General features: G+C 34.2%; 1 protein-coding gene across 16 annotated transcripts in view; it reads left to right on the plus strand.

Moving 5' to 3' along the window:
• CNBD1 (cyclic nucleotide binding domain containing 1) overlaps window positions 1-19,873 on the plus strand; it is a 539,688-nt gene that overhangs the window by 36,314 nt on the left and 483,501 nt on the right. For 3 of the 16 annotated variants that reach the window (XM_025433554.3, XM_035708252.2, XM_049103879.1), the window contains 3 exons: window positions 7,836-7,905; window positions 17,487-17,573; window positions 17,693-17,749. The exons of 2 other annotated variants lie outside the window; for them this stretch is intronic. In XM_025433554.3, the coding sequence (XP_025289339.3) occupies window positions 17,740-17,749 (10 nt within the window). In that variant the 5' untranslated portion in view covers window positions 7,836-7,905; window positions 17,487-17,573; window positions 17,693-17,739. Of the gene's footprint in view, window positions 1-1,378; window positions 2,072-7,835; window positions 7,906-17,486; window positions 17,574-17,692; window positions 17,750-19,873 lie in introns of those variants that run through there. 11 more of the 16 variants (XM_025433558.3, XM_035708253.2, XM_025433556.3 and 8 more) reach the window with 10 other exon arrangements.

Below are 19,873 nucleotides of genomic sequence, written 5' to 3' on the forward strand. Positions count from 1 at the left end.
TATAGACTGTATGTGTGTATTATAATGTTTTTATTGATGTATCTATCATTATATTATTTTATTGAATGTATAGATTAAGATATTGAAACTAAGGCAAATTAAGTGACTTGCCCAAGATAATTTTACAAATAGGTGTTTGAGAAGTGATTCTATTTATGAAGAATTTCCAGGCATTGACAAACAACTTAATACATCTTTCCATCAAATACAAATCATGTGATTATGTGATTATGTTATTGTTCTTAGAATGAATCTTAAGAGGACCCAGAATACATTGGGAGGACTAATCAAAAACATTTGGAGGAGCTGCATTTGTGATTTGATGGATTCTTTTGGAACATATACTAGCAGATACTAGCAAATACACAAAATTATGAAGATCATATAAACTTAGATAAAATTAAGTGAGATTCTTTTGTTTGTTTTCCTGTTTCCTCCTTAATGTTCTTATTTTATTGCATTGTCAACTATTCATATTTTCTTTTGTTTAAAGCAAAGTTGAGTTTGATGTGAAATTACTGTGATATGTAGGTGTCACTGCTATATGGTTTTTTATATAGGAAATACAGAAAAGAAAAAAGAAAAGGTGAAAATTTAGAAAAGGGAAAAAAACTAGAAAATAAAAATGAGAATTGATAAAATTAGAATCAGAGAGGAAATTGATCATCATGAACTTTCTTTCTTTGATTTGTTTGATCAAAACTACTTGTCAAAGGAAAAGAAATCATCTAATAGAGTCCCATCTGTTCAAAATCCATGAAAAATGCAAGAGCACTTTGTAATTAACTTCTGTGAAGAGGTATTGGTTCTTTGTTTTAAGTGAGACTGGGAAGAGAATAGATATGGAATAGTCTGTCAAATGAAGACTGTAGGTATTACCAAGGGGGTACACTTGAGATGTCAAGGTACTATTCTGTGATAGGAGTTATGCAAGTGAAGATACTTGACTAGTATAAAAGAAATAAAAAATGAAAAGCAGTGATAAGACTCAACTGATTTGAGTCTATAGCGAATCCAGAGTTTATAAAACTGGAGACGGGAAAATGTATTGATTGAAAAGTTATGGTGAGGTAAGTTTATTATGGAGATACTGTATTTATTTTGTACAGATACAATTTAAAAGGAACTGTTGCAAGATAAATGTGTTACTTTTGTAGTAAAACTCAAGTTTTCAATTCTGGTTATTAATGTTTCCTAGATGAAGTTGGTCAATAAATGGTTCCCATTCAAGTAGTCAGTCACAGTCCTTTCATCTATTATTATAGTAGGACACCAGGAAAATACTTTTATTTATTTTTATTTTTATTTATTTATTTATATTTTTCAGGAAAATATTTTTAAAGGCCTGGGAGATAACATAGAATAAAAAAAATGCTTTAATTAGGTCTCTAAACCCTAGTCATTGAAATGAGCCCTAAGTATTGTGAAGCAGCAGAAAATAACCAAAACATATGCCATGTTCCAGTAGAATATGGTTACATATAAGCAGGGTTGAGTTACTGGTATATAATTAGAGGAGATGTTTTACCCTATATATGTAGCCATAGAGAGCAGTATAAATATTCTATTGGTGCTGCCACAAATAGGGTCTCTAATACCTATTGTAAACATTTAGTAGGCAGAGAAAGGGCTTTGGACTATGAATGACTAATGAAATGAATTCTTTATTTAATCTGGACTTGTGTGCTGTTGATTCTGCTATACCTGCGTTGTAGAATTTCCTTCTTCATTCTTACCACTCCTTATAGGTCACAAAACCCCCTTCATAAATTCCACTGGACTAGGACTAAGATCTAGCTCTTCCTGGTCTATATTTAACTCTTGGAAATGCTGTGCACTGTGTAAGAACTGTGAACATGAAGGTTCCGTAGTATTCAGCCTATCAGGGAGTACCTTGAGAGTTCTGCTTTATGATGTCTCAAGGCAAAGAAGGATTGTTTGCCTCTCAACTAGCATCTGATCAGCTGCTTTTGAGCCATCAAGATGTCTTTGTCTTCTCTTCCAGCAGCTATTTTGTCTCATATGATAGCTATAAACAATGTGCCTCCTCCTCCACTTCGCAGTTTACCAAGTGAGTGAGAAATATGTCAAGGGTTTGTCATTGTTTTCAGTGGGATTTACCCCAGATATAATGAATAGGGGGCACTTGTGAATTTGTAGAGAGACGAAGAATCTTTTTGACAGAGTAGTGAGATGGAAAAAACCTATGCAAATCCTGCTTTGTTGCTCTGAAGTCATTTCAGTTCTCTAGATTTCAAATATTTTACTTTGAGAATCTTTAGGAACTTTCAGAACTTCAAATAAGGAATACTTTTAATGAGAAAAGAAAACAAAGGCTTAGGAAGATCACATGGCTCACCAGTAATCAAACCCTGTTTCTGGCATGTCTTCTATTGCCTACCCAGTGTCAGTCTTACTGCCCTACCCTTTGTGAACTAATTAATACTTAATTTTCAGTAGGGGAATTCTCATTAAAATTTTCAAGGAAAAAAAAAAGATAATGTCCATTATCTTCTGCTGAAATTTGTTCCTATTCCATTTTATTTTTATTTTGTAGTTTTTGATTTATAATATCATAGGAATTATAGAGTTAAATATAGAGTTAAATATTTTGAAGTTTATACAGTGACAGTATTTTATTATTTTAATAGTTAGTCTATACCCAGAACATTTTTTTCTCAAGATTTCTTGTCATAGATATCTAAAAATCTATTATTTGATCACCAGTATACTGACTAATATTATGAAATAGTCCTAGTGATAGTTGAAGTTAAAAAAATCTGGATAACAAAATAATCTTGATTTTTTTTGACTTCAATAAGGAATTTACTCTTTTTAAAGTATTCTTTGGGTAACTTGTATGATTTGAGAAAGCTAACCTGTCTATTCTTTTATCTTCCTGTGCTCATTAACTCTTTCAAATTATTTTTTAAAAATTAATGATCATAATCTCCAGGGGAAAGGGTGCTATAGACAACAGTTGACACTGCTTTGAAGGGGTATACTTATGTCTTGAGAAGTGTTAGACAAAGTGCTTATGTTAAATAAAACTAATTCCTATATATGCTACTTTTGTATGTTTTTATCATTGTGAAAAAAATTCTTGAATGTAGTCAAAGTTTTGTATTTCTAAGTGAACTGAAATAAACGTTAAATGTAATTTTACCAAAACCCACAGCTTCTACTAGACAGATTTTATTTGTGCAAAAGAAAAAAAAGTCACCCTAAAACAATTTAGCAGCCTAGGAAGCACAGTAGCTGGGAGTTAAAATATCAAATTAATTTAGAATCAATGGGATGAGCTATGTGCTATCCTCTGTAGTGTCTCCCAAGGACACTTAACTTGTGTGAAGTGATAAAAAGATGAAAAATCAGCAGCAGTTTAGATCTCAGAACAGAATTGAGCGTAATGGAAAGCAGTGGAGCTCCTGGTTTTCCCTTTAGAGGTTCCTACTTGATGTTCTATGTCTATGACTTCTCTTTGGAGACATGTCCTGCTTGGTTAGTAACTGTGTCTTTGCGCTAACTCTAGCAAATTGACAATTTCCCTTAGCAAACTCTGCCTCTGCTGAAACAATGATCTCATGAAGGCGCGTGTGAGGATGCTTTCAATCGATAATATGACTAAATCTGAATTATAAAGAAGATATAAATGGGAATGATTCAAAATGCAATGGGCATAAATAGGAAGGTTCAGTTAAGGACCTTAAAAAAATCTAGCTAAAATTATCTCCATTTGCAGATGACATGATTTTATATATATAGAAAACCCTAAAGACTCAACCAAAAAACTGTTAGAACTAATCAAGGAATTCAGTAAAGTTGCAGGGTACAAAATTAACATATAAAAATCAGCGTTTCTATGAACTAACAATGAATTTTCTGAGAAAGAAAGAAATCAATCTCATTTAAATAGCATCAAAAACAATAAAACACTTAGGAATAAATTTAACCAGGGGGTAGGGGGTGAAAGATCACTACTCTGAAACCCATAAGATATTGATAAAAGAAATCAAAGAAGATGTAAATAAATGGAAAGTTATCTTATGTTTATGGATTGAAAGAATTAATATTGTTAAAATGTCAATACTATCAAAATTTATCTGTGGATTTGATGCAATCCCTATCAAGATTCCAGTGGCATTTGTTACAGAACTAGAAGAAACATTCTTAAAATTTATGTGGAACCACAAAAGACTCCAAATAGCCAAAAATATTTTGAGAAAGAACAAAGCAGGAAGCATCACACTTCCTGATTTCAAACTATACAACGTTATTGGCATTAAGACGGTATAGTACTGGTATAAAAACAAAGAGAACCGTGGAACAGAATTGAGAGTCCAGAAGTAAACATAAACACATATAGTCAACTAGTATTTGACAATGGAGACAAGAATACTCAACTGAGAAAAAACAATCTCTTCAGTAAATCATGTTGGGAAAACTGGATATTCAAAAACAAAAGAACGAAACTTGACCACTATCTAACATTCACAAATATTACGTGAAATGGGTTAAAGTCTGAAATATAAGACCTGAAATCATGAAGCTCCTAGAAGAAAACATGAAAGAACTCTTTGACTTGGGTCTGGGTAATGCTCTTTTAGATATGACACCCAAAGCACAAGCAAGAAAATAAAATTTTTAAAAAAGTGAGACTATATCAAACTAAAAAGGTTCTACACTGCAGAATAAATCAACAAAGTGAAAAGACAACCTACACAATGGCAAAAAATATTTGCAAACTATATATCTGATAAGGGATTAATATTTAAAATATATGAAGAACTCGTACAACTCAATAGCAAAAAAAAAAAATTTCAATTTAAAAAATGGGCAAAGAAAGGACCTGAGTAGACATGTCTCCAAGGAAAATATTTGAAGGCCAACATACATGAAAAGATGCTCAGAATCACTAGTCATTTGGGAAATGCAAATTAAAACTACAATTTCACCTCATGCCTTTTAAGAATGGTCATTATCAAGGGGATCCCTGTGTGGCTCAGTGGTTTAGTGCCTGCCTTCCGCCTAGGGTGTGATCCTGAAGTCCCGGGATTGAGTCCCACATCGGGCTCCCTTCATGGAGCCTGCTTCTCCCTCTGCCTGTGTCTCTCTCTGTGTCTCTCATGAATAAATAAACAAGATCTTTTTTTAAAAAAGAATGGTCATTATCAAGAAGACAAGGGAAAACAAATGCTGGCATGGATGTGGAGAAAAGGGAATACCTGTGCACCATTGCTGGGATTGTAAATTAGTATAGCTACTATGGAAAACAGTATGGAGCATAGAACTACCATATGATCCAGCAATTCTGCTTCTGGGAAATTCCAAGGGTAATGAAAACATTAACTCAAAAAGTCTGCACCCTTATGATCATAGAAACATTATTTACAAATTTACAATAGGCAAGACATGGAAACAACCTAAGTGTTCATTGATGTATGAATGAATAAAGTTGTGGTACATATACACAACTGAATATTATTCAGCCATAAAAAACAAAGGAATCCCCAAATTTGCAATGATATGAATGGACCCTGAAGGCATTGTGCTAAATGAAATAAGTCAGACAGACAAAGACAAACATTGTATGATCTCACTTACATGTAGAATCTTTAAAAAAAGCTCATAGTGGGGATCCCTGGGTGGCTCAGCGGTTTGGTGCCTGCCTTTGGCCCAGGGCGTGATCCTGGAGACCCGGAATCGAGTCCCACATCGGGCTCCTGGCATGGAGCCTGCTTCTCCCTCCTGCTGTGTCTCTGCCTCTCTCTTTCTCTCTCTCTGTCTCTCTTTGTCTATCATGAATAAATAAATTTAAAAAAAGAAAGCTCATAGAAAAAGAGATCAGATACTTTGTTATCAGAGGTGGGGGGTGAGTAGAGGAGAGGAGAAATTGGAGGAAGATGGTCAAAAGATACAAACTTCCAGTTATAAATAAGCACTAGAGATATAATGTATAACATGATGGCTATAGTTAATACTTGCTGTATGATAATGGGGAAGTTGTTAAGAGAGTAGATTATAAGAATTCTTATCACAAGGATATTTTTTCATTCTCTTTTAATATCCATATGAGATGGTGGATGTTAACTATACATGTTATAATTATTTCACAGTATACGTAAATCAAATAATTATGCTATATACCTTAAGCTTATACAGTGATATATGTCAATTATTTCTCAAACTAGAGAAAATTTGGCCATTATATATATATCCTTACTTACTTTGGATGAGGTTAGTTAGGTTACCTTAAGTGAGACATGTCTACCTTATCTATAAATTTTATACATGAATAATAATTGAGGGCTTTTCATAGGCAGTGTGTAAGCACTTTGCATATTATGTTATTTCATTATTTCTCACAAGACACTTAGGAGATCTGTGGTATGCAAAATAATGGCCACCAATGATGTGCATATCCACATCCCTGAAACCTGTGAATAAACTATGCTACATGACAAGAGAAATTAAGGCTGCAGATGGATTTAAGGCTGTTAATCAGCTGACCTTGAAATGGGAGAAGACTCTGGATTTGAGAGTGGGCCCACTGCCAAAAGGGTCCTCTATAAGTGAAAGAGGGAGGCATGTGACTTAGTGAGATTCAGGGTGAGAAAGGCTCAACTGGCCATTGCTGGTTTTGATGATAAAAGGGGTATATTAGCCACAGAATTGTGGCAGCCTCTACAAGCTGGATGAGGCAAAGAAATAGAGTCTTCCCTAGAGTTTCTAGAAGGAATGTAGCCCTGCTGACAACTTGATTTTAGCATAGTGAGATCTGTTTCAGACTTCTGATTTCCAGAGCTGTAAAATCATAAATTTGTGTTTTAAGCTGTACATTTGTGATAATTTGTTTCACCAGTGATGCAAAACTAATACCTAGTCCATTTTACAGTTAAGGATAGTGAGGCTTGGGTGGTTTCATACCAAGGTTCACACAGTTGTCAAGTGGTAGAGAATTTTCATAGTATCATTTGTATGAATTTTCTCATTAAAAACTACAATGTCAGTAGCAGTATAGTTCCCTCTTACCCATTACCCTGAAATCCTCTCCACATTTTACCAGTTGAATGATATATATGCATTTGTTGCATTTTGCCATTTTTGCCATTTAGACACTCTTAACTAGACAACATATCGTGCATCTTTAAACACTCCTCCAGTAGTGTTCCGTTAACTCTGAAATCCATATTCACAGGCACTCCAAGTAGTTAAGCTTCTTGAATTCTTTACACATTTTTTAAAACTCTCCAGTCTTCTCCTTCTAGAGCCCTTTTTACTTGCATCTCAGGATCCTTCAGAGCTTGCTAACCCAGAAGGAGACGATTGTTCTCAAAAGCAAAAAGTCATGCCACTTTTTATTCTGGATGAGAATTGTTGTAAAATGTTACAGTTAGCAAAATCTATAGTAGTTTTATCACCTGGGTGAAATGGCATCTGGGGCTAGGTACACACATGGCTTGTTAATATTAGAAGTTGCTATCTTGAAGAGACAAAGGGAAGAAAAATATTATGTTTTTTAATAGAAGACAGGGAGCTGTCCTTTAGCAATTGACTGGAGGAAGTCCTTAACACACTTATTGTTAGGAGTATGGTCTAATTAGCTGTCTTTGTTTGGGTTAATATGCTATGCTTCTATTTTCTTCATGTTTATTAGGCTTATCCTTCTGAGAAAGGGCAAGTTCAAAAACACACTTTACATTTTAACTACTGATTTATCTGAGAGAAAGCTTTTCTGTACTTTAAAAAAAGGATGTTTTTGTTTGTTTTCCAGTAACAAAAAGGGTTTCAGGTCACAAGATATTTATAAGTACATCTTGCTTTTTCCAATTTAGGAAGATGTAGAAGGGAAAAAAATGGCATTCGGGAGAAGACCAGAGATACTTCAAGGAGTTTAGAAACAAGGTAGTACTCCTAAGTGAATGCTTTCCTTGCTCTTTTTTTTTTCCCTTTTTCATTTTACGATGTACATTTACAGAAAACCTGAAAAAACCATGTCATCATTCCTAACACATCAAGGGCATTTCCTGTAATTTGAGAGACTTTCAGTTTTTAGTAGCTAAAGATGAAAGGAGTTTCAAGATATATATATATTTTTTTTTCAAGATATATATTTATCTGGAAAAGTAACTATTGCTCCATTTTAAAGTTTTAAACCATTCAAATCCTAGGAGTGCAAGTAAGAAAAAGGGTGGCCTGTCAGTGGAGAAGACAGAGAATCAGACTGTGTAATATCTACAAGAAAACAAGTTTGAAAAACAGAGCTAAAACATGAGAATGTATGTTCCAAGAAGGAACAAAAGATGGAAAAGGTGGTTGAATATTTGTATATGTCTCCCTGTTTTTATAATCAGTAATAGTCCCTGTGGAAAATGCCACTTGATTATTTAGGAAAAGAAATAACCACAATTATTTTCTCAACTTTATTTTTCAGTGTAAAAGTCACTTTTAATCTCCAAGGAGAAAAGATGAATGCTTTATTGGGAAAAAAAAAAAACAAGCATTATTTTTTTTCTTACCACTCATAACTATCTCAGTGTACTTGTACTTTTTGTCAGAAAATCTTGAGTGACCTTTAGAAATTAAGTAATGGCAACAAACTTGAACTCAGATAATGACAGGGGGTTCAGGGAGGAAACCCTGCAGTAAACTGCAATACATTGCAAATCAGATCTCTCCACTAGTGGTCACACTAGGTCACGCCTTGCATCTCAGGCTACTGCTCTGTTCTAAGCAGTCTATCTCAGAAATACCTTCTGCATTAGTCTGTTCCCTTCAGCCACTTGGGTTGGGCCTCCATTACCTTTGACTGAACTGATCTCTGGACTTCCTTCCAACATGTATTATGGACCAGAGTCCTTTTTAAAAATATGATGAAAAAATTAAAAAAAAATATGATGATTTAAAAAGGAATTTGATCATGTTAACTGTCTACTCAAAAGCTGTCAGAGTTTTACTCTCTTCTAAAACTTAGATTGCAATCCATTTTATTCACTCTTGCATTTACAATTTTCACGCTTTGGCTAAAATCTCTCATGTTCTAGACTTTATAGTTCCACTGGTAGAACTCTCCACTAAAACACTTTCATTGATGTTCTTTAAACCCATCTGCAGTGCTGCTCAGGGAGAGGACTTCCTAGTTTTTTTTTTTTTTTTTTTTTTTTTACTTCCTAGGTTTAATGTAACATTTAGATGACCACATTTGGCACATGTGCTCCAAAGATAGATAGAATCGCATCTTCCAGAAGAGCAGTCAGTGTTCATTTCTAAGTCAGGTGTTCCTTTCTGAGGAATCTGTTCTCACAGCTGCTGAGGCAGCAGCACAACAATCATCTTTGGCTCCCTGTGTGGTAATTCAGGTTCAAGGTAATGAGAATCACATAGGGCAGGTGCTGAACTTTCCTGACTTAAAAGCCCTACAGGAACCAATATCTCTTATAAAAAAAATTCCATAGGCACTCTTTCCAAGTTTCCTATAAGGAACTTTTCAGTTACAAGAGTCACTGTAGGGATCCCTGGGTGGCGCAGCGGTTTAGCGCCTGCCTTTGGCCCGGGGCGCGATCCTGGAGACCTGGGATTGAATCCCACGTCGGGCTCCCAGTGCATGGAGCCTGCTTCTCCCTCTGCCTGTGTCTCTGCCTCTCTCTCTCTCTCTCTCTGTGTGTGACTATCATAAATAAGTAAAAATTAAAAAAAAAAAAAGAGTCACTGTAGTTTCCATATCTTGGCCATTGTAAATAATGCTGCAATAAACATAGGGGCTCATATGTCTTTTCAAATTCATGTTTTTGTTTTCTTTGAATAAATACCCATAGTGGAATTATTGGATCTATGTTATTTTTATTTGTAACTTTTTGAAAAGCCTCCAAGCTGCGTCGACTGTACGTCAATAAAAAATTAATAAAAAAGAGTTGCTATAGTCAGGGACGCCCATTTTAGTGGTTCTCCATTACGTATTTTTTTTTTTTTCCATTACGTATTTGTAGATCATCTATTGTTTCTCTTAGTCTAGATGCAACTCACCAATCAGGGGTCATTGTTATAATAATGACATTGTTATAATGTTACCTAGCCATCTGGTTGATAGCTCTACCTTTATCTGGTCTCTAGAGATCAGAGCTGGAGAGTTTCCACATTAGGAGAAAGTTACTCTATGAGTTACACCATCATACTCTTCATCATACTCTCGTGCTTTAGCTCAGTGTTTCCTCTTGGAGTTCCTGTCTATCTTGCTCTATTTTAATCTTTGCAAAGACTCTCCTTGGCCTCTGCAGTATGAAGTAGAGTCTTCCATATTTCTGAACTCCCTTGGTACTTATTCTATACTCCTTATATTATTCTTATCACCTTTTAACTTCACGTTAGTTACCTCATACACATGTGCCTTAGGGTTATGGTTCTTACTAGATAAGTATCTGGAGATAAGTGGTTATCCTTGAAATGTCTTTGTATCCCCAATGCCTATCATGCAGGTGATAAGTAAATAGCAGAAGCATCAACAAAATCTTACACAATTTATGGGAATTTTGGTAAGTAGGTCTCTTTTAAAAATTATTGTGTAGTAACATATGCTTCAGGCACAAGAGAATATTGAAAAGTTGAGTGAGTCTTCCTTCTAACCTATAGTCCTAATCTTACCCTCAGAATTAACAATAATGAAAAAATATTTTTTTCTTAACGAGTAGGGAACATCAGAGAGGGAGACAGAACATGAGAGACTCCTAACTCTGGGAAACGAACAAGAGGTAGTGGAAGGGGAGGTGGGCAGGGGGATGGGGTGACTGGGTGACGGGTACTGAGGGGGCACTTGACGGGATGAGCACTGGGTGTTACACTATATGTTGGCAAGTCAAACTCCAATAAAAAAAATACACAAATTTTTTTCTTGAAAATCTCCTTGTATATTCAAGTATGTAAATATGTATGTACATATTATTAAATATTTTTAACATTAAATACTAAAATTTTAATATTTTAAATATTAAAATATATTTTATATTATTTCAATATATATAGTAAGGCATTAGCCCTATTTCATACCTTTATTTTCACTTAATATGTTTTATGGAGGCCTTTTCGTGTCAATATGTAGATATTTACCTTATTCATTTTAGTGGCTATATTATATATCATTATTTGAATATACCAAAATACTACTAATGGATGGATGTGCTATTTAACCTATTGTAGCTCACCTTTAAACTCACACTTCTATACGTTCTGCTTTGTGATGCTGGGGCTGAGGCTCTGCAAACCAGTTTTTTCCAGGAAGCCAGCTGGCTTCCTGTTAGGATCTGTCAATAGCAGGTGTTAAAGGAGATTGGATGACAGGAGCAAGCTAAGGAAAGTGTTTATCCTTTTGTTTTCTATTTCTGGTTTGCTTCTCCTAGTGAGTGTCTCTTCAGCAATGTCTTTTTCACCCAAGCAGTGCCTGTTTGTTCCAGCAGCAGCAGTTAATTCCATTTGCAGTTTTCCCAGTGTTCCCAGAAATAGCTTCATTGCACCCCCTCAACAATCCAGCTCCAGCTGCTGGTGCTCTGTCCTTAGAGGTCCAGATCTCAACTTCTAAGGACCATTGCTCCCCGCTTCTAAATTTTAATAATTCAGCCCTCTTCCATTTGCTTCATAAGCAAAAATAATGGCGGTAGATGCTTTCTGTATGATTTTCTGCTCCCTTTTTGTCTCTTCAGTTTCTAATATCTGACAGTTTTTTGTATCTTTTTTTTTCCATTGAAATTACTGGCCCCTTAATAGCTAGATCCTTCCTGATACAGTGGGAATTTGTTTCTAGTTAATTTTGCTGTTAAAATAAAATAAGCACCCTCCCTATACGATGTTCTTGATTTGCTAAGCAAGTGTATTAATAGAACTGCAAGGCCAAATGATGTGTGCATTTTAAATTTTGATAACTATTAATAAATTGTCTTCCAAAGGGGTTGCACTAATTTCTACTCCCACCATGAGTATATGCAATTTTCTATTTCACATTTACACTAATATCATGCATTATAAAACAAACATTTTGCCAACAAATTAGTTGGAGATAGTTTTAATTGCTCTGTAAGTTTGCATTTCTTTAAGAGTGAGGTTTAGAATCTTCTATATTTGTAATCATGTATATTTATGTGAATAGCCTATTTATATCTCCCTTGTCCATTCATTGAGGTTTATGTTTCCTCTTATTTCAAAAAAATCTTTGTGTAGAAAAGAAATTAGCCCTTTGTCTTGTACTTTACAGGTATCTTCTCAGTTTACGTTTTTTCATGTTTATGATTTTTGTGTCATACAAACATTTTAGATCGCTTGTGTAGTTTCTGTCTTCTGTTATTGATTCTCACTTAGAATGCATTTCTCCTTGCCAAGATTTAAAAATAATTCTTCCATGCTTTCTTTCGTTATATAGTTTTATTTTTAATATTAAGCTTGTTAAATATTTGGTGCATCTGGAATTTATTTTTGAATAAATTTACTTTAAAATAGTGATGTATGGCTACAACTTAGTAATTTTCAAAGGGAACAACCAACTGTTCGGACACAATTTGTTGAGTAATGTCTTTTTCGTACTAATTTGAAATACCAGTTTTTATTGTATGCTAAATTTTCATATGCATTCTGAATCTATTTCTGGAAACTATTACTTTTCCCACTTACCAATTTGTATTGATTTATTATAATTTTTGAAGCATTGGTAGGATTAAGCTTTACTGATTACTCTTTTTAAAAGGACTTTTGCAGCCTTTTCTTCTACGTTTATTTTTCTATATGACCTTTAGAAATATTTGGGCTTTTTTTTAACAAATAAACATGTGGGTATTTTAATTGGAAATGTGTTAAAGATTCATTTATGGAAAATTGATGTATTTTTGATATTGAATATTCCTACTCAAGAACTTGTATTTTTATAACATTCAACCTTCCTGTTTCCAGTTTTTACAAGTGTCCTTTTATACCACAGTAAAATTTATTTCTGGGCATTTTATCCTTTTTTTCCTCTGTTATTATGAATGATATCTTTTCCTCATATTTACTAACTATGAAAGTCATCATATGAGAAAGTTACTAAATTTTTGAAAATAAAATTTTAGAAGGTTGAAACATTGTTAAAATTTAACAGATGTTTTAAGCTTAATATAAAGAAACTTATTTTTTCATAGCTATTTGACATTCCATTTTCCTTAAATATTTTAGTATGTATTTCTTAAAAACAAGGAAATACTCATTACATAATCACAATACATCCATCAAAATTAAAAAAACATTTTTTTAAAAGATTTTATTTATTTATTCATGAGACACACACAGAGAGAGAGGCAGAGACACAGGCAGAGGGAGAAGCAGGCTCCATGCAGGGAGCCTGACGTGGGACTCCATCCCGGGACTCCCCGATAACGCCCTGGGCCCAAGGCAGGCACTAAACTGCTGAGCCACCGAGGGATCTCCAAAATAAAAACATTAGCAGGTACAGATACTGTGATCTGATTCTTAGACCCTCCCATTTGAATTTAACCAATTATTCTGATAATGATTTTTATAGTAAAAAGATCCAATTTAAAATCCCATGTTGTATTTCATTGTTTTGTCTTCTCTGCTTAGACTAGAATAGTTTCTCCCTTTTCTTTGCTTTTTGTGGCCTTAATGCTGGGAGATTACAAACCAGCTATTTAGTAGAATATACTTCAGTTTGGTTTCTCTGATCTTTCCTCATTATTAGATTTAAGGCAGATATCTTTGTGATTCTATGTTCTCTTTCTATCTTTTCAGGTGGCACATGATTTCACTTTAATCAATTGATTAATGTGATTCTCTGGAGAACTTCTCTGCAGTGAATTTACTTTTCCCTTTTGTAATTAATAAGTATTTTATGAGGAGGTATTTTGAAAGTTTAGAAATATTCAATTTTCATAAAATGTTAAATAGATAAATGTAAAATTATGATTTCCTAGTTTATTCAAAGGGTTTTAAAGAGTTATCATTATATATTTTGATGCCCAGATTGTTCACAATCTGGCCACTGGAAATGCCTTCATGTTGATCTAACCATTTTCTTGCTTTCTGACACTATAAGATTTTTCAGGCTCATCTTCTGCTTTTCCCATCTAAGTCCTAGAATCAGCCATTTTCCCAAGGAGACCTGGCTCATTTTAATGCAGAATTGTATTTACAAGTCAAGATCTGGAGGGTGTCATTACTCTCAGGCCCTCTCAGTGGACACGTCCTAGAAATAAAAATTTACATTTATGTTTGTTTGCATGTCAATTATATATATTGAAAACCAGGAGTTTATACCAATTTATTCTAATTGCAGTGTAACGCTATAGGGTTCATTTTGTCTTCTCACTTTCTATACTTGTAACTTCCTTCTCCGAAGCAAGAAACTTTGCTCCAATTAACTTTAATACCTTTCATCAGTTCCCTGTATGTAGCCAATCTTCCATTACTCATTGCCCCCTCATCCCCATCAAGGGTTGAACATCGGCACTGGCAGATCCCTTCCCCCTTTCACCTCTAATTACTGCTCTCCTCACTCTTCTTGGCCTACAATACTCTGCACAGACCTACCCCCCACACATGGATGCCCTTCACATCTTGGTTTTGGCTATTGTGACAACTTACCTTTCACCTTCTACCTTCCCACTGAGCCACCAAGGTGTCTCACCAGTGGATGTTTTTATCTTGCTTTTGAATTTATGTTATTTCTTACAGTTTTTCAACATTAAGTATGATTCTTTTGGCTTGATACACTCATCAGATTAAAAAAAGAAGCTTTTTAAAAATTAAATTACTTAAAAGTAATCCTTTCATTGAATTATTTTTCTGTATCTGTGGAGATTATTAATTTTTAAATGTTGGCTTATTGTGGTGAATTATATGGTATATATTGTGACTGAAATTTTTTTGAATTACTCGGATAAATCTTACTTTGTTATGTGATGCCACTTTATGTGTTTCTGGGTGCCATAGACTCTCTTGAATTTACTTTTCTATAGTTTTTACTGCTTTATAAACAAATTAATTTCTGATTTTCTCTTTTTTTCCCTTGCATTTATTTTATTTATTTTAATTTTTCTTTTCCTAACTTCTTGAATCAAAATGCTTAATTCTCTTATTTTTTTCTCTTTTCTTGTAATGTAAATATTTTGGGGAATGCATTTTCTCTGGAGAAAGACTTTAGTTATATACAATAGGTTCATGAAAACATTCAGTATTTTTGCCTTCTCAATATTTTATAGTTTCAGGTTTGATATGCTCTTTTATTTAAGAATAAATTTGATATGTGTTTAATATATATCATTAATTATGTAATTTATATTTATATCCTAGTGATTCAGTTTTTACTTAATTTGTAGGTAAGAAGGAAAGAAAATTACTATGGAAGTTATTTTGTCTCCATTTATTCCTGAAACTTTTGCTTTATGAATTTTAATGCCATATAATTTGGAACACAAAAGTACTTAATAGAGTCCGTATCTAAACCTGTACTTTTCATTTATCGACTTTAGACGATGAATATTTACAGTCTAGGATTAAATGAGAAAAATTTCCCTCTTCATACCATAATTTGATTAGTAAGGATATTAATTTCTACTCTTTGACTAGTTGCATTCATACCTTCAAATATTATTAATGTCCCATTATTTTAAAATATTTTAAAACTGTAAATACTGATTATTTACTATGTGAGAGTATTTGTACAAATATATTTTATACTTTCACTTCTCTGCTGAAACTTTCAAGTTGTTACTCATTACTATTTATACCCTCTTCATTAGAATTTATGAAGAATTTATTATTTGTGTTAAGACTTACAAAATACCTACTCTTTTTTTTTTTTTAAAGATTTAATTTATTCATGAGATACAGAGAGAGAGAGGCAGAGACACAGGCAGAGGGAGAAGCAGGCTCCATGCAGGGAGCCCAAAGTGGGAATCAATCCTGGAACTCCAGGATCAAGCCCTGGGCCAAAGGCAGGCTCTAAACCACTGAGCCATACAGGGATCCCCAATACCTACTCTTTATTAGAATAGTGTCCATAATATTTAAGCTTCAATTGTATGTGTATCACATTGTATTTTTCAAAGAAGCCTTATGGTTCTTTATACTTTCTGAGGTCTTATAGTTATTTATTACCTTTATTGGAGAATAAAACTCATTATATATACCCCTCACCTCCTGATTTGTCTTAATGTTTGCCAGGACTTTGTTATGGAGAAGATTAAGGCCACACAGAGTTTTGGCTGGGTATTGAAATAATTGTTTATCTTCAAAATATGGTAAAATTTACTTATTCATCCTGTAGCATCTAGAATATCTGGTCTCTTTGTAAATCATGTATTATGCTTCCTCTTTCTCTTTCTGGGTCACGGTATTTAATTCTTCATATTCATATCTTTGAGAAAAGTGTTCTTATATGTTTGAGCATTTTTTTTCCTGTGCCATTGTTTCTGCTTTCTTATTCAGAAAAAGTTTTCACATATAGTATCTGGTTTCTTTTTTTTTTTTTTCTAATTTTATTTATTCATGAGAGACAGAGAGAGACAGAGAGAGAGAGAGGCAGAGACACAGGCAGAGGGAGAAGCAGGTTCCCCGCAGGAAGCCCAATGTGGGACTCCATCCCAGAGCCCCGGTTCATGCCCTGGGCTGATGGCAGACGCTTAACCGCTGAGCCACCCAGGCATCCCTAGTATCTACTTTCTATCTTTGCTTATCATTATCTCTTTTTCTTTTCTCTATTTGAATGTGTTAGCTGTTATGTTCTGAATATATTTTCTTAAATAGTGCCACTTTTGCTATTCCTAATGTAAGTTTTGTCAGAATTTTGTTTCTCTTTCTAAATATAGCCTGTTTATTTGTAATTTCTTTCTATTGCCTTATTTGTATTTAATGTCATGTAGCTCTTTGTTTTTCTTTCACCAAGGATGTGTGTGTGTGCGTGCATGTATGATTGGTGAGGGCTTTCTCCCCACTCCCACTATTTCTTCTGATGCATATTATTTAATTTTTATTTGATAACTTAATTGCTTCTCATTGTCTTTCACAATTTCCCATAAGGGTATGTTGCCTAGCATCCAGATTATTGAATGGTGGTTATTTTTTGAATAGATTACTTGCTTGAAAAAAAAGAGCAGTAGCGAGTAAGCTGGTACACTGGACAGATTAAATTTTCTTGTATGCTAACTTTGAATACTTTCTCATCAACTCTGTTCTTTACTCTTCCCTAAATGATATATCTCTGATTATTACTGTCATAATTCATATTCCAAAGGTTTCTTGGTAGTGACTTGGCATCTATTTTAAATTTGAGTATAGTTGACACATAATGTTACATTAGTTTTGGGTGTACAACTTAGTGATTTGACAAGTTTATACATTATGTATGCTATGCTCACCACAAGTGTAGCTACCATCTGTCCTGTTACATTGCTATTACAATATCATTGACTGTAGTCCTTATGCTGTTGATTTGGCCTCTATTTATTTCTCTTCAGTGACTGAGACAAGCTGCTTCTGTGTTGATTGCCACCTAACATTTGTCATCCTACCACTACAACAACCCGATTCTTTAAAAAATATGGGTATGTGGAATCCTTATCCAGCTCTACATTCCATATATGTCATGGGCTTTGGGTTCTCTTTAGTTTAAGTCTCAAGAACTTCCCATTTTAAGTAATATTTCATTGGTTGTATTTTTTAGGTCTATACCACCATCCTTAGAGAACTCTGCTTATTTCTGCCAACAAGATGAGCTTCTGTATGTCTTTTATAGTTTATTGACACTACACTGTTTAGCTTTATTTTTCAGTTTGTAGTTTGGAAATATGATAAATGTTCAGTATTTTTTTCCTTTTTTCAAGTTTTTATTTAAATTCCAATTAGTTAATATACAATGTAATATTAGTTTCAGGTGTAGAATTGAAAGATTCATTGCTTACATATAACACCCAGTGCTCATCACTTGCTTGAAAAAAAAAGAGCAGTAGGGAGTAAACTGGTACAGTGGACAGACTAAATTTTCTTGTATGTTAACTTTGAATACTTTCTCATCAACTGTTTTTACTCTTCCTTCCTTAATGCCCTCCTTAATACCCATTACCCATCTAGCCCATCTTCCCACCCACCTCCTTTCCAGCAGCCCTCAGTTTGTTCTCTATATTTAAGAGTCTGGTAAACAGTTTTAATGAAGATCAAAATTGTTTCCTCTTTTTAAACTATGTTATTTAGTGGGCTCTTTGTTCATGGTGAGATTTTAATGCCCCCAAATGACATTGATGTGATCTTTAATATTTTTTAAAAATATTTTTAAAAAAGATCTTTTTTTAATTTATGAGAGAGAGAGAGAGAGAGAGAGAGAGAGAGAGAGAGAGGCAGAAGGAGAAGCAGGCTTCATGCAGGGAGCCAGATGTGGGAGTCAATCCCGGGTCTCCAGGATCACGCCCTGGGCTGAAGGCGGCGCCAGACCGCTAAGCCACCGGGGCTGCCTGTGATCTTTAATCTTATGTAGAAGAGAGGTGAAATGTTTTAAGTATGATAACCTGCCAGGGGAAGGGTGTGTGTATGTACGTGTGTCTTATGTGTTTTTTTTTTTGATAAATTAATTTTTTATTGGTGTTCAATTTACCAACATACAGAATAACACCCAGTGCTCATCCCGTCAAGTACCCCCCTCAGTGCCCATCACCCATTCATCTCCACCCCCGGCCCCCCTCCCCTTCCACCACCCCTAGTTCATTTCCCAGAGTTAGGAGTCTTTATGTTCTGTCTCCCTTTCTGATATTTCCCACACATTTCTTCTCCCTTCCTTTATATTCCCTTTCACTATTATTTATATTCCCCAAATGAATGAGAACATACACTGTTTGTCCTTCTCCGATTGACTTACTTCACTCAGCATAATACCCTCCAGTTCCATCCACGTTGAAGCAAATGGTGGGTATTCGTCGTTTCTAATGGCTGAGGAATATTCCATTGTATACATAGACCACATCTTCTTTATCCATTCATCTTTCGATGGGCACCGAGGCTCCTTCCACAGTTTGGCTATTGTGGACATGTGTTTTTAAAAGCATTTGGTGATTTATTATTTGCCATATTTTTGAAAGACAACTTTATTTTCATTTTTTCTGCCTTCATTATTTTTCCTTGATTTATTTTCTTATATATAATTGACCATCACCTGACATATTGGATCCATATTCTTCTTATTTATTCATTATAATTTGATATATATTTACTTAGATCCAAGAACTGTGATAAATTCCTGTGTTTTGTATATGAGTAGAAAGTGGACCCTGCCGTCAGGGGTTAGTGATAAGTTGGAAGAAACATTAGGTATAAATGAAAAAGTTCTAAAGAAGGATAGTGCTTGCTATAGGGTAACAATTTTCAGGGTACTATAAGAGCATAATAGAAGATACAACTATTTTTTTTTTCCTAGGGAAAATAAGTTTTAAACATGTCACAGGTTGATTTCTGAGGTCTATCTAAATGGATGGATGATTTTTTTAAGTTGAGAAAGAACCAAAGAGAATATCATATTGAAGGGGGAAAGTATATTCATGGAGTAACCAGAACTTGTGCTATTGAAAGACATTTGGACCTGTGTGTGTAGGGGGATGGATAAGGGAAATGAACATAGGTGGTGTTGTCTGATGAAGCCATCGAAGCTAATTTGGATATGATTATAAAAGGCATTGTATTTGTACATGGTATTTAAACTTTAGTCTGTAGAGGATTGGAAGGATTAAAGCAAGAAAGTTATGTAATCACATTGGAATTTTTAAAAATACTGTAATAGTAATATGAAGGGTCAGTTGGAAAGGAAGAAGTTTGAGTCAGGGAGAATAGATAGGAGGTTATTGGAGTAGAGCAGATGAGT

The sequence above is a fragment of the Canis lupus genome, chromosome 29 (assembly GCF_003254725.2).
Source record: "Canis lupus dingo isolate Sandy chromosome 29, ASM325472v2, whole genome shotgun sequence".
Lineage (NCBI taxonomy): Eukaryota > Metazoa > Chordata > Mammalia > Carnivora > Canidae > Canis > Canis lupus.